At 30.5% G+C, this 22,752-nt stretch overlaps 1 protein-coding gene across 1 annotated transcript in view; it reads left to right on the top strand.

The window, feature by feature from the left end:
• Positions 1 to 20,625, top strand: part of LOC148954007 (parathyroid hormone/parathyroid hormone-related peptide receptor-like) — a 405,761-nt gene extending 385,136 nt beyond the window's left edge. The window contains exon 10 of the mRNA XM_089086079.1: positions 20,485 to 20,625. Coding sequence (XP_088942205.1) covers positions 20,485 to 20,625 — 141 coding nt within the window. The remainder of the gene's footprint in view (positions 1 to 20,484) is intronic.
• Positions 20,626 to 22,752: the final 2,127 nt, after the last annotated feature.

Here is a 22,752-nt window from a genome sequence, read left to right as displayed (position 1 = left end):
TTATGTTTTACAGGTGGAAACTCCCCCACAACCCTCAGGGCAAGGGTTGTAAGTTATGCCCTGGGGCATATTTTTGGCTTGTCTTGTCAAACTCAAAACGAGCAGAAATTAATCTGAGTAGGGTTTTATGCTTTCTAAAAGCCTGAGCATAATTTGTACTTCACTGAAAAAAAAATTATTTTAAATGTTTTTACTTTTATAACTTAAAAAAAACAAAATTAATTAAGATTTTAAGGAATAAATATCAGCATATGTAAATTAAACTGACAATGCACATTTTTCTTCGGTAAATTCATTTGAATTTTTTTCAGTAAAGTACAAATTATATTCTGGCTTTTAGAAAGATGGGGTTTAGAACCCTACTCAGACTAATTTCCGCTCGTTTTGAGTTTGACTTTTTTTAAATTTCTGTTTGTTTTCGGTTTCATTTATTTATTAATACTGATTTGTGTTAGTTGTATGCTTGGTAGATTATTTGTTTCTATTTTTGTTCATTTTTGGTTTAATGGAGTTCTTTACTGTTTTTGAAGAACTTATTTTGTGCAAAAAGTTTTTTTGATTAATCAATATTAAAAAGAATCTTTGTTGTTTCGTTTTGAAGGATTTGAAAAGGTTAAAAATCAGATGAAAAGGAAGAAGCCAGGCAGAAATGAAAAAAGAAAATATGGATGAATAAAAGAATAATAAATGTTTTTTCGAATGTTATTAATTTAAAAAACGTGTTCCACAAACAAGTTTTTCAAAGAAAAGGAAATACCTCCATTAAAAAGAAAATGAGCAATTAATTAAAATAATCTTCCAAGCATAAAACTGCCACAAATCATCATTGATAAATAAATGAAACCCAAAACGAACAGAAATTATCTCTGGTCAGTTGTTGTTTTTTTTCTCAGTAAAGTGCAAATTATGTTCTGGTCTTGAGAAGGCATGGGGGTTGTCAGCACTACTCGTGTTAATTTTTTCTCATTTTGAGTTTTACTCGGTGGTTATTTATTGTAATTTCTGTTCGTTTGGGGTTTTGTTTATTTGTTAATTTTGAAATGTGGTAGTTTTACTCTTGGAAAATTATTCAACTTTGTTTCTGCTCATTTTTGGTTTAATGGATCTCTTTACTATTCTTTTAAAAACTTGTTTTGTGGGAAAAGTTTTTACATTAATTTCTGCTTGTTTTTATTGATACAGTCTTGTTTGTGGAACAAAATTTATATCTTTATGGTTTTTTCTATTAGAATCTATAGTTTGGCTTGCTATTCGAATGTTGGAGAAAATTCTTCCCCAATGTTTAATCCTGACGCAAATAGTATTGTTTGATTTAATTTTATACCTCCTCAAGTTGACCTATAAAATAAAACATAATATCATTCCCAAAAAATTCTTTCTATGCTCTATGACAACATGGATACACTTACACTCTTTTGATTTATTTAAATTGTAAGAGCAGAAGTAGTAATAGTAGTAGTGCCAAAAGCTTCAACTTAACACCCTCGGTCGTTCTCGATTTGTTGCTGATGTGTCTTATTGAAACCAAACACACAGGGCCTTTTGATTTAGTTTTAACGTAGTTACTGGACCATTCTATTAGGCTGAACAAATTGATTGTCTAGAAATCTTGACTGGACTGGAGGGCTGCTTGCCCTCCAGTATCTTTTGGCTCTTAAAAATAATATTAGAACTTATTAAATTAGTTCAACAACCGCCTAAATAGTCCTTGAAAGCTTCACCTTAATACTCTTAGCTTGCGCAGTAGCAGTTTTTGTAGTACCAGTAGTAGCAGTATGCAAAAAGCACCTTTGGTTTCTTCCACATCCCCTTCACCACGCTCAAAAAGTTTAAACTTAATACCATGACCCGTTCCTAGATTATTTCTGATTTGCCCCCTTAACAACCTGTGTGGGCATAGTGTATTTCGTTTTACTTCCATACAGTTTCAATATTTCCCAAAATTTTTCGCCTTGATAGCCTTAGTTTTCGTAGCAGCATTAGTAGTAGTAGCAGTAGAATTAGTACTGGTAGCCTTAACTTTAGTGAGAGAAGTAGTAACAGGAGTAGTATTAGCAGTAGTAGAAGTACGAGTAGAAGCAGTAGCAATGGAATGCAAATCTTTTCTTTTGGTTAGTGCAACATCCCTCACAACAAGCCCTTTTAGTTTCAACTCGCACACCAAACATTTTCAAAGATATTACTGTTACGTCCTTTTGACGACTTGCATACAGATGGCGTGTTTTGATTAAGTTCAACCCCCCCCCCCACCCTCATAAAAAAAAACTCCTTGAAAATTTTACCATCATACCCTTGAACATAGTTGTCATAGTAGTCATAGTAGTAGTACTTGTATTTCTAGTCGTAGTATTAAAAGTAAAAGCGGTAGTACTAGTAAGTAGAAAGGGGGGTGCCAGTCCTGACCCTACAACTTTTTTACATAATTTATTCAATTATTATTGATCGAGTCTAATGGGGTCAATGTCCTCTTTTTCCAAGGTCGATTTATAATCAATGAATCTTGACATCACCTGTCAGAATTGTTTCCGGGGAAGTTAATTAATGTCTGACAGATGACGTCAAGTTAATTAATGTCTTTGATGTATTTCCAAAGAGAATGTTTCCGGACAAATGTTTATTAATACCTGACAGATGATGTCATGATTGATTGATTTGTCACGAAAGGGGAATTAATTTGTTGTTTATAAGGAGAATTATTGATTCACGAAAGGGGAATTAATTTGTTGTTTCCAAAGAGAATTGTTTCCGAGTGAATGTCTATTAATGTCTTTGGAGTTCTACCAAGAGAATTGTTTCCGGGCGAATGTTTTGATCTTAGCGATGAAGTGATTAGCGCGTGAAAGGGTTTCTTAGTAATTTCAAATGTGACAGCGCAGGGATGCCAAAAACAAAAGGAACTCGCTGAAATTACGTTTACGGATTATTTTGGAGAAACCGTTTTAGACATTTTAGGGAGTTATTTCGGCGAAACAGTTAGAGACATTTTAAAAGATGATTTTAGAAGAGGTTTTAGAAGAGAATTTGAGGGTGAAACTCTGTGGTCGTTATAGTAAACAAGTTGTATTTGAACAGTGTTGTGAGGTCCTTTACCCCAACCTCAAAGGGTTCCGATCCCCCTAAGGAAGCCATCGGTCCCAAAAGGTCCCCCGGCACCCCAAAGGGTCCCCTGAGCCACCATTTTTAATACTTTTTTAGGCTTTATTATATCTTTTCAGAACAAGTTATTTTCTTAATGTCCATCCTAAACCCATTTTACAAGTTGAAGTACTCATCCTTTTCATCCACAACTTTACTTTACAGCTTTTTGAATGCTCCAACACCAAGCAATACTTTTCAAAAGACATTTCAGAGCAACTTCTTTTCTTAATGTCCTTCCTAAACCCATTTTACAAGTTGAAGTACCCGTTCTTTTTACCCGACACTTTACTTTACAGCTTTTTGAATGCCCCAACACCAGGCAATACTTTTCAAAAGGAATTTCAGAACAAGTTCTTTTCTTAATCTCCGTCCTAAACCCATTTTACAAAATTGAAGTACCCTTCCTTTTCACACACAACTTTACTTTACAGCTTTTTGAATGCGCCAACACCAGGCAATACTTTTCAAGAGCATTTCAGAGCAAGTTCTTTTCTTAATGTCCCTCCTAAACCCATTTTACAAATTGAAGTACCCATCCTTTACACCCAAAACTTTACTTTACAGCTTTTTGAATGTTCCAACACCAAGCAATACTTTTCAAAGGCATTTCAGAACAAGTTCTTTTCTTAGTGACCATCCTAAACCCATTTTACAAATTGAAGTACCCATCCTTTTCACACACAACTTTACTTTACAGCTTTTTGAATGCGCCAACACCAAGCAATACTTTTCAAGAGCATTTCAGAACAAGTTCTTTTCTTAACGTACCCTCCTAAACCCATTTTACAAATTGAAGTACCCATCCTTTACACCCACAATTTTACTTTACAGCTTTTTGAATGTTCCAACACCAAGCAATACTTTTCAAAGGCATTTCAGAACAAGTTCTTTTCTTAGTGACCGTCCTAAACCCATTTTACAAATTGAAGTACCCATCCTTTTCACCCACAACTTTACTATACTGCTTTTTTGAATGTTCCAACACCAAGCTATAGTTTGGTGTAGTTTTAGTTAAGGGTTTATAGTTTTAGCTTAGAATCTTTGCTCAGAGTTTGAGTTAGAGTTCTAGTTTAGTTTAGTTTTAGTTAAGAGTTTATAGTTTTACCTTAGATTCCTAGATTAAATTTTTAGTTAGACTTGAAGTTTAGTTTAGTTTCAGTTAAGAATTTAGAATTTTAGCTTAGAGTCATAGATCAGAGTTTTAATTAAAGTTTTAGTTTGGCTAAGTTTTAGTTAAGAGTTTCGATTTTTAGATTAGAGTCTTAACTTAGAGTTTTTTTTTAGAGTTCTAGTTTAGTTTAATTTTAGTTAAGAGTTTGATGTTTTACCTTTGAGTTTTAGTTAGAGTTCTAGTTTAGTTTAGTTTTAGTTAAGAGTTTTGTGTTTTACCTTAGAGTCTTAGCTTACAGTTTTAGTTATATTTCTAGTTGATTTTAATTTTACTTCAAATTTCGTAGTTATAGCTTATATTATTATCTTATATTTTTTTTTAGATTTATATTTTATTTTATTTTTATTTAATATTTTATAGTTTTTAGCTTAGAGTCTTAGCTTAGAGTTTGGTTGAAGTTCTAGTTTAGTTTAGTTTTAGTTAATAGTTTATAGTTTTAGCTTAGAGTCTTAGCTTAGACCTTTTTGTTAGAGTTGAAGCTTTGTTTAGGTTTAGTTAGTAATTTTTATTTTTAGCTTAGAGTATTATTTTAGAGTTTTTGTTAGAGTTATAGTATTTTTTCTTTTTAGTTAATAGTATTGAGTTTTACATTATATTACTATATTCGAGAAATTTGTCATGTTAGTTTTATTTATGAGTTTATAGTTTTTTTTATATTATAGTCTTAGCTTAGAGTTTTTGTTAGAGCTCTAGTTTAGTTTAGTTTTATTTAAGAGTTTGGTGTTTTAAATTAGAGTCATAGCTTAGAGTTTTAGTTAGAGTTCTAGTTTATTTTACTTTTAGTTAAGAGTTTAGAGTTTTTAGCTTAGAGTCATACCGTAGAGTTTTTATTGAAGTTCTAGTTTAGTTTAGTTTTAGTTAATAGTTTAGAGTTTTAGCTTAGAGTCTTAGCTTAGAGTTTTTGTTAAAGTTGAAGTTTAGTTTAGTAATAGTTAAGAGTTTAGAGTTTTAGCTTAGAGTCTTATCTTATAGTTTTTGTTAGAGTTCTAGTTTAGTTTAGTTTTATTTAAGAGTTTAGAGTTTTTAGCTTAGAGTCTTAGCATAGAGTTTTTGTTGTAGTTCTCGTTTAGTTTAGTAATGGTTAATAGTTTAGAGTTTTAGCTTAGAGTCTTAGATTATAATTTTTGTTAAAGTTGAAGTTTAGTTTAGTAATAGTTAAGAGTTTAGAGTTTTATATTAGAGTATTATCTTAGAGTTTTTGTTAAAGTTGAAGTTTAGTTTAGTAACTGTAAAGAGCTTATAGTTTTATCTTATAGCATTATCTCAGAGGTTTAGTTTATTTTATTTTTAATTTAGAGTTTAGAGTTTTTTATCATAGAGTATCAGCTTAGAGTTTTTGTTAGAGTTATAGTTTAGTTTAGTTTTAGTTAAGTGTTTATAGCTTTTAGATTAGAGTCTTAGCATAGAGTTTTTGTTGAAGTTCTAGTTTAGTTTAGTTTTAGTTAATGGTTTAGAGTTTTAGCTTAGAGTCTTAGCTTAGAGTTTTTGTTAAAGTTGAAGTTTAGTTTAGTAATAGTTAAGAGTTTAGAGTTTTAGCTTAGAGTCTTAGCTTAGAGTTTTGTTAGAGTTCTAGTTTAGTTTAGTTTTAGTTAAGAGTTTAGAGTTTTTAGCTTAGAGTCTTAGCATAGTTTTTGTCGAAGTTATAGTTTAGTTTAGTAATAGTTAAAAGTTTAGAGTTTTAGCTTAGAGTCTTAGCTTAGAGTTTTTGTTAAAGTTAAAGTTTAGTTTAGTAATAGTTAAGAGTTTAGAGTTTTAGCTTAGAGTCTTAGCTTAGAGTTTTTGTTAAAGTTAAAGTTTAGTTTAGTAATAGTTAAGAGTTTAGAGTTTTAGCTTAGAGTCTTAGCTTAGAGTTTTAGTTTAGTTTAGTTTTAGTTAAGAGTTTAGAGTTTTTTAGCTTAGAGTCTTAGATTAGATTTTTTGTTAGATTTATAGTTTAGTTTAGTTTTAGTTAAGAGTTTAGAGTTTTTAGCTTATAGTCTTAGCTTAGAGTTTTAGTTATACTTCTAGTTTAGTTTAGTTTTAGTTAAGAGTTTAGAGTTTTACCATAGAGTCTTAGCTTAGAGTTCTAGTTAGAGTTGAAGTTTAGTTTAGTTACAGTTACGAATTTAGAGTTTTAGCTTAGAGTCATAGCTTAGAGTTTTACATAAAGTTGTAGTTTAGTTAAGTTTCAGTTAAGAGTTTCGAGTTTTAGCTTAGAGTCTTACCTTAGAGTTTTTGTTAGAGTTCTACTTTATTTTAGTTTTAGTTAAGATTTTAGAGTTTTACCTTAGAGTCTTAGCTTAGAGTTGTAGTTAGAGTTATAGTTTAGTTTAGTTATAGTTGACAATTTAGAGTTTTAGCTTAGAGTCATACCTTAAAGTTTTAGTCAAAGTTATAGTTTAGTAAAGTTATAGTTAAGAGTTTAGAGTTTTACCTTAGAGTCTTAGCTTAGAGTTTTAGTTAGAATTCTAGTTCAGTTTAGTTTTAGTCAAGAGTTTAGAGTTTTAGCTTAGAGTCTTAGCTTATAGTTTGTCCTAGAGTTCTAGAGTAGTTTAGTTATAGTTAAGAGTCTCGAGTTTTTAGCTTAGAGTCTTAGCTTAGAGTTTCTGTTAGAGTTCTAGTTTAGTTTACTTCTAGTTAAGAGTTTAGAGTTTTAGCTTAGAGTCTCAGCTTATAGTTTGTGTTAGAGTTCTAGTTTAGTTTAGTAATAGTTAAGAGCTTAGAGTTTTAGCTTAAAGTCTTAGCTTAGAGTTTTTGTTAAAGTTTAGTTTTACTTAAGAGTTTGTAGTTTTACATTAGAGACTTAGCTTAGAGTTTTAATTTAGTTTAGTTTTAGTTAAGAGTTTAGTGTTTTTAGCATGGAATCTTAGTTTAGTGTATTTATTTAAGCTCTAGTTTTTTTTATTTTTAGTTTAGAGTTTTAGATTAGACTTACAGTTTTTATTGGAGTTCTAGTTTAGTTTAGTTTTAGTTAAGAGTTTAGAGTTTTTAGATTATAGTCTTAGCCTAGTTTTATTTAGAGTTCTAGTTTAATTTAGTTTTAGTTAATAGTTTAGAGTTTTACCATATAGTCTTTTCTTAGAGTTTTAGTTAGAGTTAAAGTTTAGTTTAGTTACAGGGAAGAATTTAGAGTTTTAGCTTAGAGTCATAGCTTAGAGTTTTACTTAAAGTTATAGTTTGGTTAAGTTTTAGTTAAAAGTTTCGAGTTTTAACTGAGTCTTAGCTTAGAGTTTTAGTTATAGTTATAGTTTAGCTTAGTTTTACTTAAGAATTTAGAATTTTACCTTAGAGTTTTTGTTAGAGTTCGAGTTTAGTTTAACTTTAGTTAATAATTTGAAGTTTCACCTTTGAGTTTCAGTTAGAGTACTCTTTTAGTTTAGTTTTATTTAAGAGTTTATTGTTTTAACTTATAGTCTTAGCTTAGAGTTTTTGTTAAAGTTGAAGTTTAGTTTAGTAATAGTTAAGAGTTTAGAGTTTTTAGCTTAGAGTCTTAGCTTAGTTTTATTTAGAGTTCTAGTTTAATTTAGTTTTAGTTAAGAGTTTATAGTTTTACCATAGAGTCTTAGCTTAGAGTTTTAGTTAGAGTTAAAGTTTAGTTTAGTTACAGTTAAGAATTTGGATTTTTAGCTCAGAGTCATAGATTAGAGTTTTACTTAAAGTTATAGTTTGGTTAAGTTTTAGTTACTAGTTTCGAATTTTAGCTGAGTCTTAACTTAGAGTTTTTGTTAGAGTTCTTGTTTAGTTTAGTTTTAGTTAAGAATTTAGAAATTCAGCTTTGAGTTTTTGTTAGAGTTCTAGTTTAGTTTAATTTTAGTTAAGAATTTGATGTTTTACCTTTGAGTTTCAGTTAGAGTTCTAGTTTAGTTTACTTATAATTAAGAGGTTAGTGTTTTACCTTAGAGTCTTAGATTAGAGTTTTGTTTATAGTTGTAGTTTAGTTTAGTAATAGTTAAGAGTTTAGAGTTTAATCTTAGAGTCTTAGCTTAGAGTTTATGTTAGAGTTCTAGTTTATAAAGTTATAATTTTGTTAAGTTTTAGTTAAGAGTTTCGAGTTTTAGCTGAGTCTTAGCTTAGAGTTTTTTTTATAGTTCTAGTTTAGTTTAGTTTTAGTTAAGAGTTTAGAGTTTTACCTTAGAGTCTTAGCTTAGAGTTTTTGTTAGAGTTCTAGTTTAGTTTAATTTTAGTTAAGAATTTTATTTTTTAAATTTGAGTTTTAAGGAGAGATCTAGTTTAGTGGAGTTATAGTTAAGAGATTTTAGTTTTACATCAGACAAATAGCCCAGATCTTTTGTTAAGATCAAGGAGTATTTCATCATAAGTAAATAGTCTCTTGTTTTATATTGTAGTCTTAGCTTAGAGTTTTTTTTAAGTTTAGTTTTATTTAAGAATTTAGAGTTTTTTAGCATAGATTCTTAGCTTAGAGTTTTTGTTAGAGTTCTAGTTTACATATAGTTAAGATTTTGGAGTTTTACCTTAGAGACTTAGCTTAGAGTTCTAGTTTATTTTAGTTTTAGTTAAGAGTTTAGAGTTTTTAGCTTAGAGCAGAAGCTTAGAGTTTTTGTTGAAGTTTTAGTTTAGTTTAGTTTTAATTAAGATTTTAGAGTTTTATATTATAGAAATATCTTATATTTTTTTTTATAGTTGAATTTTAGTTTATTAGTATTTAATATTTTATATTTTTAGCATAGAGTCATAGATTAGAGTTTTTGTTAGAGTTCTAGTTTATTTTATTTTTATTTAAGAGTTTAAAGTTTAAGCTTATAGTCTTAGCTTAGAGTTATAGTTAGAGTTGAAGTTTAGTTTATTTATAGTTAAGAATTTAGAGTTTTTTAGCTTAGAGTCGTAATTTAGAGTTTTTGTTGAAGTTGAAGTTTAGTTTAGTCATAGTTAAGAATTTAGAGTTTTTAGCTTAGAGTCTTAGCTTAGAGTTTTACTTAGAGTTCTAGTTTAGTTTAGTTCTAGTTAAGAGTTTAGAGTTTTATCATAGAGTCTTAGCTTAGAGTTTTCGTTGAAGTTCTAGTTTAGTTTAGTTAAGAGTTTAGAGTTCTACCTCAGAGTCTTAGCTTAGAGTTTTACTTAGAGTTGAAGTTTAGTTTAGTTATAGTTAAGGGTTTAGAGTTTTAGCTTGGGGTCTTAGCTTAGAGTTCTAGTTAGAGTTCTAGCTTAGTTTAGTTGTAGTTAAGAGTTTAGAGTTTTACCTTAAAGTCTTAGCTTAGAGTTTTAGATAGAGTTCTAGTTTAGTTTAGTTTTAGTAAAGAGTTTTAAGTTTTAACTTAAAGTTTTAGATTATAGTTTTAGTTATGGTTGAATTTCACTTTATTTTATTTATATTTAATAGTTTAGAGTTTTAGCTTAGATTATTAGCTTAGAGTTTTAGTTAGAGTTATTGTTTAATTTAGTTTTAGTTAAGGGTTATGGCTTAGAGGTTTAGCCTAGAATCTTAGCTTAGAGATTTAGTTAGAGTTGAAGTTTAGTCCAAACTAGCATAACCACAAAATTACACAATATTGCATAGAAATACCAAAACCATAGGTTAGATTAGGTTAGGTTAGAGGTTAGGTTTCTCCACGTTTAAGTTAGGTTAGATTAGGTTAGCTTATCATGAGCGCTCATGATAAGCTAACCTAATCTAACTGGTACAAAGTCGACATGGGGGGATTTTCCGGTGAGTATGGTTAGGTTAGGCTTGGGGGGATTTTCCGGCGAGTATGGTTAGGTTAGGTTAGACTAAATTAAGTTAGGTAAGATTAGATTAGGTTAATTCAGGTTAGTTAAGTTAGGTTAGGTTAGCTAAGTTAGGTTAGGTTAGGTTAGTTAGTAAACATCTCTCCATGTTTAAGTTAGGTTAGGCTAGATTATGTTATATCGTACGCGCGTGTACGTAGGCTAACCTAACCTAACCTAACTTAACCTATCATAACTTAATCTAGCCTAACCTAACTTAAACATGGAGAGATGTTTACTAACCTAACCTAACCTAACTTAGCTAACCTAGCCTAACTTAACTAACCTGAATTAACCTAATCTAATCTTACCTAACTTAATCTAGTCCAAACTAACCTCATCATCTTTACTAAAAAAACCCCCTTCGCCTAACCTAACCATCCTCGATGGAAAATCCCCCCAGGTTGATTGTTGAGCATTTGAAGTAGTCTGTCTATGACGTAGCACGACGGATAATCTCCACTCTTCTCAAATGCCATAACCGTGGGGAACATTTACCTCGGAAATAACTTAATATAACCTAAACCATGGTGTTGGTATTTCTATGAAATATTGTGTAATTTTTTGGTTATGCTAGTTCAGACTAAACTTCCACTCTAACTAAATGTCTAAGCTAAGATTCTAGGCTAAACCTCTAAGCTATAACTCTTAAGTAAAACTAAAATAAACAATAACTCTAACTAAAACTCTAAGCTAAGACTCTAAGCTAAAACTATAAACTCTTAACTATAACTAAACTAAACGAAACTTCAACCCTAACTAAAACTCTAATCTAAGACTTTAAGGTAAAACTCAAAACTCTTAACTAAAACTAAACTAAACTAGAACTCTAAATAAAACTCTATGCTAAGTATTTAGAGTAAAACTCGAAACTCTTAACTATAACTAAACTAAGCTAGAACTCTAACTAAAACTCTAAGCTAAGACTCCAAGCTAAAACTCTAAACTCTTAACTATAACTAAACAAAACTTCAACTCTAAGTAAAACTCTAAGCTAAGACTCTAAGGTAGAACTCTAAACTCTTAACTAAACTAAACTAAACTAGAACTTCAAAAAACTCTAAGCTATGACTCTAAGATAAAACTCTAAACTCTTAACTAAAACTAAACTAAACTGAGCTCTAATTAAAACTCTAATCTAAGACTCTAATCTAAAACTCTAAACTAGAAACTGTGACTACAATCAACTTCAAACTCAGTAAAAATTCTAACCTCTGATTCTATAATACAAATCTAGACGCTTAAATAAAATAAAATAGAACTACAAAAAAAAGTCTAAACGACGACTATAAGCTAAGAAACTCTAAACTTTTAACTATAACTAAAATAAACTTCAACTCTAACTAAAACTCTAAGCTAAGACTCTAAGATAAAACTCTAAACTCTTAACTAAAACTAAAATAAACTAAAACTTAAACAAAAAATATATGCTAAAACTCTAAACTAAAAACTCTAAACTCTTAACTATTACTAAAATAAACTTCAACTCTAACAAAAACTATAAGCTAAGACTCTAAGCTAAAACTCTAAACTACTAACTAAAACTTAACTAAACTAGAACTTCAAAAAAAAACTCTAAGCTATGACTCTAAGCTAAAAACTCTAAACTCTTAACTAAAACTAAAACAAACTAGAACTCTAACAAAAACTCTAAGCTAAGACTCTAAGCTAAAACTCTAAACTCTTAACTATTAATAAACTAAACTTCAAATCTAACAAAAACTCTAAGCTAAGACTCTAAGGTAAAACACTAAACTCTTAACTAAAAGTAAACTAAACTATAACTCTAACTTAAACTAAAATGAAAAACATATAACTATTATATAGTATTAAAATAAAATAGATATCTAACAAAAACTACAAGCTAGTTGTATAAGGTAAAACTATATACCTCTAGCTAAACATAAAATATCCAGTGGCTGTAACAAAAACTCATATCTGTTTCTATGTGTACAATCTAACCATAAAAATAAATAGAAGCACAACAGTAACTTAATAAACTAGAGCCGTAAAAGAAACTCTCAGCTTAGACTCTAATATAAAACTCTAAACTCTTAACTAATAATGAACTAAACTATAACTATAACGAAAACCATAGTCTAAGACTCTAAGGTAAAAATATCAACTCTTAACAATAACTAAACTAATATAAAACTCTAACTGAACCTCAAAGGTAAAACATCACATTCTTAACAAAAATTAAACTAAGCTATAACTATAACAAAAACTCTAAACTAAGACTCTAAGCTAAAAACTCTAAACTCTTAATTAAAACTAAACTAGAACTCTAACAAAAACTCTAAGCTAAGACTCAGCTAAAACTCGAAACTCTTAACTAAAACTTAACCAAACTATAACTTTAAGTAAAAAATCTAATCTATGAAACTAAGCTAAAACTCTAAATTCATAACTGTAACTAAACTAAAATTTAACTCTAACAAAAACTATAAGCTAAGACTCCATTTTAAAAATCTAAACTATTAAATAAAAATAAATTAAAATATAACTATAAATAAAATTAATATAAGACTCTAATATAAAAACTATAAAATATTAAATAAAACTAAACTAAACTAGAACTCTAATTAAAACTCTAAGTCTAAGCTAAAACTCTAAACTAAAACTAAACTAAACTAGAACTTCAACAAAACTCTAAACTAATTCCTAAGCTAAAAACACTAAACTCTTAACTAAAACTGAACTAAACTTCAACTTTGACAAAAACTCTAAGCTAAGACTCTAAGCTAAAACTCTTAACTATAACTAAACTAAACTAGAGCTCTAACAAAAACTCTAAGCTAAGACTCTAAGGTAAAACTCTAAACTCTTAACTAAAACTAAACTAAACTAGAAATATAATTAAAACTCTAAGTCTAAGCTAAAACTTTAAACTAAACTAGAACTTCAACAAAAACACTATACTAAGACTCTAATCTAAAAACTCTAAACTATTAACTAAAACTAAATTAAACTAGAACTCTAACAAAAACTTTAAAATAAGACTCTAAGCTAAAACTCTAAACTCTTAACTAAAACTAAACTAAAACTCTAACCTAAGTCTCCAAGGTAAAAAAACAAACTCTTAACTATAACTACAATAAACTAGAACTCTAACAAAAACTCTAAGCTATGACTCTAAGCTAAAACTCTAAACTCTTAACTATTACTAAACTAAACTAGAACTCTAACACTAACTATAAGCTGAGACTCTAAGCTAAAACTCTAAACTCTTAACTAGAAGTAAACTAAACTAGAACTCTAACAGAAACTCTAAGCTAAAACTCTAAGATAAAAACTCGAGACTCTTAACTATAACTAAACTAAACTAGAACTCTAGCACAAACTATAAGCTAAGTCTCTAAGCTAAAACTCTAAACTCTTAACTAAAACTAAACTGAACTAGAACTCTAACTAAAACTCTAAGCTAAGACTCTAAGCTAAAACTCTAAACTCTTAACTATAACTTAACTAAACTATAACTTTAACTAAAACTCTAAGCTATGACTCGAAGCTAAAACTCTAAATTCTTAACTATAACTAAACTAAACTAGAACTCTAACTAAAACTCTAAGCTAAGACTCTAAGGTAAAACTCTAAACTCTTAACTAAAACTAAACTAAACTAGAACTCTAAAAAAAACTCTAAGCTAAGACTCTAAGCTAAAACTCTAAACTCTTAACTAAAACTTAACTAAAGTACAACTTTAACTAAAACTGTAATCTATGACTCTAAACTAAAACTCTAAATTCTCAACTATAACTAAACTAAACTTCAACTCTAACTAGAACTCTTAGCTAAGACTCTATCGTAAAACTCTAAACTCTTAACTAAAAATAAAATAAACTAGAAGTAGAACTAAAACTCAAATCTAATACTCTAATATAAAAACCCTAAACTCTTAACTAACACTAAACTAAACTATAACTATAACATAAACTCTAAGCTAAGACTATATGCTAAAAAAATCTAAAATCTTAACTAAAAATAAAATAAAATAAAACTCTGAGCTAAGGCTCTAATCTAAAACTCTAAACTCTTAACTATTACTAAACTAAACTTCAACTTTAACAAAAACTCTAAGCTAAGACTCTAAGCTAAAACTCTAAACTCTTAACTAGAAGTAAACTAAACTAGAACTCTAACAGAAACTCTAAGCTAAAACTCTAAGATAAAAACTCGAGACTCTTAACTATAACTAAACTAAACTAGAACTCTAGCACAAACTATAAGCTAAGTCTCTAAGCTAAAACTCTAAACTCTTAACTAAAACTAAACTAAACTAGAACTCTAACAAAAACTCTAAGCTATGACTCTAAGCTAAAACTATAAACTCTTAACTATAACTTAACGAAACTATAACTTTAACTAAAACTCTAAGCAATAACTCTAAGCTAAAACTCTAATTTCTTAATTATAACTAAACTAAACTAGAACTAACAAGAAATCTAAGCTAATACTCTAAGCTAAAACTCTAAACTCTTAACTAAAACTAAACTAAAATAGAACCCTAACAAAAACTCTTAGGTAAGACTCTAAGCTAAAACTCGAAACTCTTAACTAAAATTTAACTAAACTACAATTTTAAGTAAAACTCTAAGCTATGACTCTAAGCTAAAACTCTAATTTCTTAACTGTACCTAAACTAAACTTCAGCTCTAACTAAAACTCTAAGATAAGAATATATGGTTAAACTCTAAACTCTTAACTAAAACTAAACTAAACTATAACTATAACTAAAACTCTAAGCTAAGAATCTAAGCTAAAAACTCTAAACTCTTAACTATAACTAAACTAAACAAGAACTCTAACAAAATTTCTAAGCTAAGACTCTATGCTAAAAAACTCTAAACTCTTAAATAAAATTGAATTAAACAATAACTCTAAGATAAGTCTATAAGCTAAAACTCTAAACACTTAACTATTACTAAACTAGATTAGAACTTCAAAAAAAACTATGCTCAGACTATAAGCTATAAAATCTAACTCAGTTATAAAACTAAAAGCAACAAAAAATCTAACAAAAAAACTATGAGCTATTACTATATGCTAAAACTCTAATCTCCTTAATATTATTAAACTAAACTTCAACTTTCAATGAACCTCTATTACAAGACTCTAAGCTAAATCTTCAAGCTATTAACTAAAACTAAACTAAACTAAAACGTCAACAAAAACTCTAAGCTAAGACTCTCAGCTAAAAACTCTAAGCAAGAAACAATAACTAAACTAAACTATAACTCAAACAAAAACTATAAGCTAAGACTCTAAGCTAAAACTATAACTAAAACTTTAAGCTAAGACTCTAAGCTAAAAACTCTAAACTCTTAACTAAAACTAAAATAAACTAGAAATATAAATCAAACTATAAGATATTAAAATTTGATAAAAAACTATATGATATGTACTAAAACTAAATTAAACAAAAACTCTAAGATACTATTCTAATAAAAAACTATAAACTATCAACTAATAATAGACAAGACTTCAACTTTAATGCAAACTCTACGATAAGACTATGTGCTAGAAATCTAAGCTCTTAACTATTACTAAACTAAACTAGAACTTCAACAAAACTCTATGCTAAGACTCTAGGTTATAAACTCTAAACTCTTAACTACAACTAAACTAAACTAGAACTCTAACAAAAACTCTAAGCTAATAATATAATATAAAACTCTAAACTCTTAAATATTAAAAAAATCAACTTCAAATCTAACAAAAACTATACTATATGACTCTAAGCTAAAACAGTAAACTATTAACTAAAACTGAAATAAATTAGAAATTCACAATAAACTCTAAGCTAAGACTCTCAGCCAAAAGCTCTAAACTCTGAACTATAACTAAAATAAAATAGAACTCTAACAAAACAATCTAAGCTAAGACTCTAAGCTAGAACTATAACTAAAACTCTAAGCTAAGACTCTAAGCTAAGAACTCTAAACTCTTAACTAAAACTAAACTAAACTAGAACTCTAACAAATACTCTAATCTAAGACTCTATTCTAAAAAACTCTAAACTCTTAGCTAAAACTAAACTAAACTAAAACTCTAAGTTAAGACTATAAGCTAAAACTCTAAAATCTTTACTATTACTAAACTAAATTTCAAACTTTAACAAAAACTCTAAGCTAAGACTCTAAAATAAAACTCTAAACTCTTAACTATTACTAAACTAAACTTCAACTTTAACAAAAACTCTAAGCTAAGACTCTAAGCTAAAACTCTAAACTCTTAACTATTACTAAACTAAACTAGAAATTAAACAAAAACTATAAGATAATATTAAAATATAAAAACTCTTAACTATAAAATATCCATACAATATAATAGAACTCTAACAAAAACTCTTTTCTTTGACTACATTATAAAACTAGTAACTATTAACTATTAATAAACTATACTACATATCTAACAAAAACTAAAGGCTCTTAATAAGGTGTAAAATTCTAAACTCTTAAATATAACTCAAAAAAACTCGATATCGAAATCAAACTCTAATATAAGACTCTAAGCTAAAACTCCAAACTCTTAACTAGAACTAAAATAGACTAAAACTCTAAGCTAGGTCTCGAATTTAAAAATAAAAACGATTAACTATATTTAAACTATACTAGAGCTCTAACAAAAACTCTAAACTTATACTCAATGCTAAAACTCTAAACTCCTAACTATTACTAAACTAAAATTCAACTCTTACAAAAACTCTAAACTACAACTCTAAGCTAAAACTCTAAACTATTAACTAAAAATAAAATATAATAGAAATTAAAAAAAAAATATAAGATAAGTCTATAATCTAAAAACTATAATCTATTAACTAAATCTAAAATAATCTATAACTCTAAAAAAAATTTTAAGCTAAGACTCTAAGCTATAACTCTAAACTCTTAACTAAAACTAAACTAAACTAGAACTCTAACTAAAACTCTAAGCTAAGACTCTAAGGTACAACACCAAACTCTTAACTAAAACTAAACTAAACTAGAACTCTGACTGAAACTCAAAGGTAAAACATCAAACTCATAACTAAAGTTAAACTAAACTAGAACTCTATCAAAAAAACTCTAAGTTAAGACTCTAAGCTAAAAATCGAAACTCTTAACTAAAACTTAGTCAAACTAAAACTTTAATTAAAACTCTGAACTATGACTCTAAGAAAAAATTCTAAATTATTAACTGAAACTAAACTAAACTTCAACTCTAACTAAAACTCTAAGCTAACACTCTATGGTAAAACTCTAAACTCTTAACTAAAACTAAACTAAAATAGAACTTTAACACAAACTCTGAGCAAAGACTCTAAGCTAAAACTCTAAACTCTTAACTAAAACTTAACCAAACTATTGCTTGGTGCTGGAGCATTCAAAAAAGCAGTATAGTAAAGTTGTTGGTGAAAAGGATGGGTACTTCAATTTTTAAAATGGGTTTAGGACTGACACTAGAAAAGAACTTGTTTTGAAATGCCTTTTAAAAGTATTGCTTGGTGTTGGAACATTCAAATAGCAGCAAATTAAACTTGTTGGTGAAAAGGATGTGAACTTAAATTTTTAAAATGGGTTTAGAGATGTCACTAAGAAAAGAACTTGTTCTGAAATGCCTTTGGAAAGCATTGCCTTGTGTTGGACCATTCAAATGTCTGCAAAGTAAAGTTTTGAGTGAAAAGGATTGGTCCTTCATTTTGTAAAATGGGTTTAGGAGGGACATTAAGAAAAGAACTTGTTCTGAAATGGGCTTAAAAGTATTTGTTGGTGTTGGCGCATTCAAAAAGCTGTAAAGTAAAGTTGTGTGTGAAAAGGATGGGTACTTCAATTTGTAAAATGGGTTTAAGATTGACATTATGAAAAGAACTTGTTCTGAAATGCCTTTTGAAAAGTATTGCTTGGTGTTGAGCATTCAAAAAGCTGTAAAGTAAAGTTGTGGGTGAAAAGGATGGGTACTTCAAGTTGTAAAATGGGTTTAGGACGGTCACTAAGAAAAGAACTTGTTCTGAAATGCCTTTTGAAAAATATTGCCTGGTGTTGGAACATTGAAAAAGCTGTAAAGTAAAGTTGTGGGTGTAAAGGATGGGTACTTCAATTTTTAAAATGGGTTTAGGAGGGACATTAAGAAAAGAACTTGTTCTGAAATGGGCTTAAAAGTATTTGTTGGTGTTGGCGCATTCAAAAAGCTGTATAGTAAAGTTGTGTGTGAAAAGGATGTGTACTTCAATTTGTAAAATGGGTTTAGGATGGACATTATGAAAAGAACTTTTTCTGAAATTCCTTTTGAAAAGTATTGCCTGGTGTTGGGGCATTCAAAAGGCTGTAAAGTAAAGTTGGGGATGAAAAGGACGTGAACTTCAACTTGTAAAATGGGTTTAAGAAGGACATTAAGAAAATAACTTGTTCGGAAATGCCCTTTGAAAAGTATTGCTTGGTGTTGGGGCATTCAAAAAGCTGTAAAGTAAAGTTGTGGGTGAAAAGGATGGGAACTTCAACTTGTAAAATGGGTTTAGGAAGGACATTAAGAAAAGAAGTTGCTCTGAAATGTCTTTTGAAAAGTATTGCTTGGTGTTGGAGCATTCAAAAGGCTGTAAAGTAAAGTTGTGGGTGAAAATGATGGGTACTTCAACTTGTAAAATGGGTTTAGGATGGACATTAAGAAAATAACTTGTTCTGAAAAGATATAATAAAGCCTAAAAAAGTATTAAAAAATGGTGGCTCAGGGGACCCTTTGGGGTGCCGGGGGACCTTTGGGGACCGATGGCTTCCTTCAGGTTGGGATAGGGGGATCGGAACCCTTTGGGGTTGGGGTAGAGGACCTCACAACACTGTTCAAATACAACTTGTTTACTATAATGACCACAGAGTTTCACCCTCAAATTCTCTTCTAAAACATCTTCTAAAATCATCTTTTAAAATGTCTCTAACTGTTTCACCGAAATAATTCCCTAAAATGTCTAAAACGGTTTCGCCCAAATAATTCGTAAACGTAATTTCAGTGAGTTCCTTTTGTTTTTGGCATCCCTGTGCTCTCACATTTGAAATTACTAAGAAACCCTTTCGCGCGCTAATCTATTCATCGCTAAGATTAAAACATTCGCCAGCAAGCAATTCTCTTGGTAGAACTCCAAACACATTAATAGACATTCGCTCGGAAACAATTCTCTTTGGAAACAACAAATTAATTCCCCTTTCGTCAATCAATAATTCTCCTTAGAAACAGCAAACTAATTCCCCTTTCGTGACAAATCAATCAATCATGACATCATCTGTCAGGTATTAATAAACATTCGCCCGGAAACATTCTCTTTGGAAATACATCAAAGACATTAATTAACTTGACGTCATCTGTCAGACATTAATTAACTTCCCCGGAAACAATTCTGACAGGTGATGTCAAGATTGATTGATTATAAATCGACCTTGGAAAAAGAGGTCATTGACCCCATTAGACTCGATCAATAATCCTTGAATAAATTATGTAAAAAAGTTGTAGGTGGCAGCAGGGGCGAGGGTCAGGACTGGCACCCCCCTTTCTACTCTAGTAGCAGCAGCAGAGTTAACTTATTGCATTTACAATAAGTTGCAATAGAAATAGTAGAGGAAGTGGTATTAGTAGTAATGAATGTAGCAGTGATAGAAGTATTAACCCGTTACGGCCCACTGTCCTATTTATAAGACAACTTTCTTTTAATTTTTTTGTGGCTAAATTTACACTGAGAACAATTTTCTTTTAGTGATAAAGGTGTCCCTGGTGACCAAGCTATCTAGGTTAATTTTTCTAGGTCAGTTGATCATTCAATATCAGATCAGTGGCGTTATTTAAGTCACAATTAGCATAATTGCACAATGGTAGTTTTCAAAATTCGGTAAAAAATTGTTAGAATTCCCCTAGACAGTAGTGACTTTGATAGCAGTTAGACAACTGTATATTTAACCGTATTCCTGAATAAAAACAGTCCTGACAAGTAAGTTCATAGTTTTACGCCTTTTTACGTTGATGTCATATTTATAGGACAGTGGGCTGTAAGGGTTACTTTTTGTACGTGAAATTTCAAGGATTACGTTTTTTTGCTAATTTCACTTGAGATTAAAAAAAAAATTTTAATGAGTCTTTGGTTGATTCTTTATTGTGACAACTTGGGGAAAACTTTATCTACGCTTTTTGGTTTCAGTCATAATTCTCTCTGCAATTTTCTTCCGAGTGTTCACTTATGCGTTTAGTTTACTTGTGATATCCATGTGTGTTTTTCTTGTTTTCTCTTATTATTAATCCGTTTTTCCCAATTTGATCGGGTATAAGTAAAAGTAACAACAATAATGTGGGTTCTTTATCATCCTTCAGCTTTAGCCTATTAGTCGCCATGAAAAAAATATCTATACATTTTTCTTCGTCTTCCAGATTTCTGAAAATAAAACCCCTGCATTTCACTTAGCAAAGCTCTAGACCTCCTAGAAGACGAAGAATTTGCATGTGTAGATATTTAGGTTGTTGTCCTGCCTCCTGATCCCAATCCAGCATATGATGAACATGAAGAAAATGACAACAAAACGGTGGGTCCGATTGTAAATGCCGTCCTGGGAACTGTTGAAGTAGATTTCAGACCATGTACTCTCGAAGAAGAATAATTTGAAGACATCGACAATATCATCCTCACAGAAGAAGAAGGTACAGAAACTTCAAGAGGTGGGCACAGAAGAGGTAGTTCAAAGCAGTGAACCCGAAATGGAAGAAGCAAAAAGGAACCTTTCCTTGGCGAAACTTGGGCGAGGGAGCAGCTAAGGCGCTTGAGAAAACCTGAGAATCAATAGAAGGAAAAACATCAGTAGAGGTTTTGGTTTTGTTTCTAGACGATAAATTTTTTTACCTCATTTCTCGTGAAACGGTTAGATATGCGACATCTAAGGGAAACTTTGACTTCACTACATCAGCTAACGAAATACGTGTGATCGTGGGAATACTGATTTTTTTGGGCTATAATAGATTGTACTCCCAAAGAGCTCATTGGTCAGTCGATGAAGATCTTGAAAGTGACCTGGTCAAGCAAGCAATGTCCAGAAATTGATTTATGAAGATAAAAGAGAACATCCACATTGTGGACAACAATACAGTTCAAAGCCTCAAAGATCAGCGGGATTTCAAGGTGTAGCCACTCTTCAACATAATTAACGAAAACTTTATGCAGTTTGGAATTCTCTCTCAGCATCTATCTATCGACAAAACGATTGTGAAATCCTGCGGGGAACACAGTCTAAAGCAGTTTATCCGAGGCAAGCCCATTCTATTCGGATATAAACTATGGGCTTTAGGCACTTCGGATGGCTATTGCCTTTAGTTTCATCTGTACTCGGGGAAGGAGCCTAGTGCCCCATCTCAGACTGCTAAATAAGGCCTAGGGTCTCGAGTCGTGAAAAGACTTCTGGGAATTGTTGAAAATGCCATCAGCCACGAGGTATATTTTGACAATTTCTTTACAAGTCATCAGCTTTTGTGTGATCTGAAAGGAGCTGGCTTTCGAGCGACTGGGACGGTTAGAGAAAACCGATTGACAAGGTGCCCTTTCCCTTCCAACGAGGATTTTAAGAAGGAGCAACGTGGAGCATATGATTATCGGTTTGATGCAACCAACGATATCTTGGTCGTAAAATGGCAGGACAATAACGTTGTCTCTGTTGCATCCAACCATCTCATCATAGATCCACTAAGACCGTTTGAACGAAGAGCTAGGGGACAGAGGGAAAAGACGGCAATGCAGCAGCCACATCCACTCAGGCAATACAACCGGTAAATGAGTGGAATTGATTTAAATGACTGGCTTGTCAGCAAGTATGCTGTGTCTATTAGAGGAAAGAAATCGTTTTGAGCTCTGTTCGGGCGCCTGTTAGACATGGCTGTCGTCAATGCTTGTACACTATTAATTATGGTGGTTGACAAAGAAAAGGAAATGACTCTTGTAAATTTTAGACGGGAGGTCACACGAGCCCTTTTAAAATAAATTGCGGAAGAGGGGAACCAAAGTCTTCAATGTTAGAAGGAAGAACAGTTTCTGTGCCACCAGTCAGCACCCGATAGATAGAATAGGACACTTCCCAGTGAAGTGCAAAAATCAGTGACAATGCCAAGGCAAAAACTGCAAGAATAAACCACTGAGCTAATGTGAGAACTGTGACGTCACCCTGTGTACGGGCTTTTTGCGTCTTACCACACTAAGTTTTGATTTCTTTTGGTTTCGTGTTGCACTTAATACCGTTTTTGGCATTAAAAATATACTTGATGAAATCGTGTATACTTTGATACCACTAGAGCCCACTGTCCTATAAATAAGACAGCTTGTATCTCAGAAACCGGAAACAGGAAAAATCTATAAATGCATTTTTGGCTTACTTATGTGATAAAAAGAAACTGGTGAAAAGGACAACTAGAATCTCCGACATTTTTTTCTTGGGCCTTAACGGGTTAATAGTAGCGTGCACATTTTGCCTTTTGGTCAGATGATTTTCCCTTTTAGTATTCTCTGGAAGTTCCAACTTAATAGCAACATCAATTCTTGAGGTACGCTCTTTTAACAATGTGCACGCACATAGCGTCTTTTGATTTAGTTCAAATGTTCTCTCAATACTGTAAATGGAGTAGTGCATAAGTAGTAGCAGTAGTAGTGGTAGCAGTAGTGGTAGTGGTAGTTCTTTTAGTAGTGGTAGCATGCAAATATTCCCTTTTTGATCATCTCCCTTATCATTTCCTGAATATTCCAAATT

This window comes from Artemia sp. Qi Xiang Cuo, chromosome 3 (genome assembly GCF_049724085.1).
Source record: "Artemia sp. Qi Xiang Cuo chromosome 3, ASM4972408v1, whole genome shotgun sequence".
NCBI classification, from domain to species: Eukaryota; Metazoa; Arthropoda; class Branchiopoda; order Anostraca; family Artemiidae; genus Artemia; species Artemia sp. Qi Xiang Cuo.
Note: the sequence above shows the minus strand (reverse complement) of the source record. Positions and strands in the feature narration are given on the sequence as shown.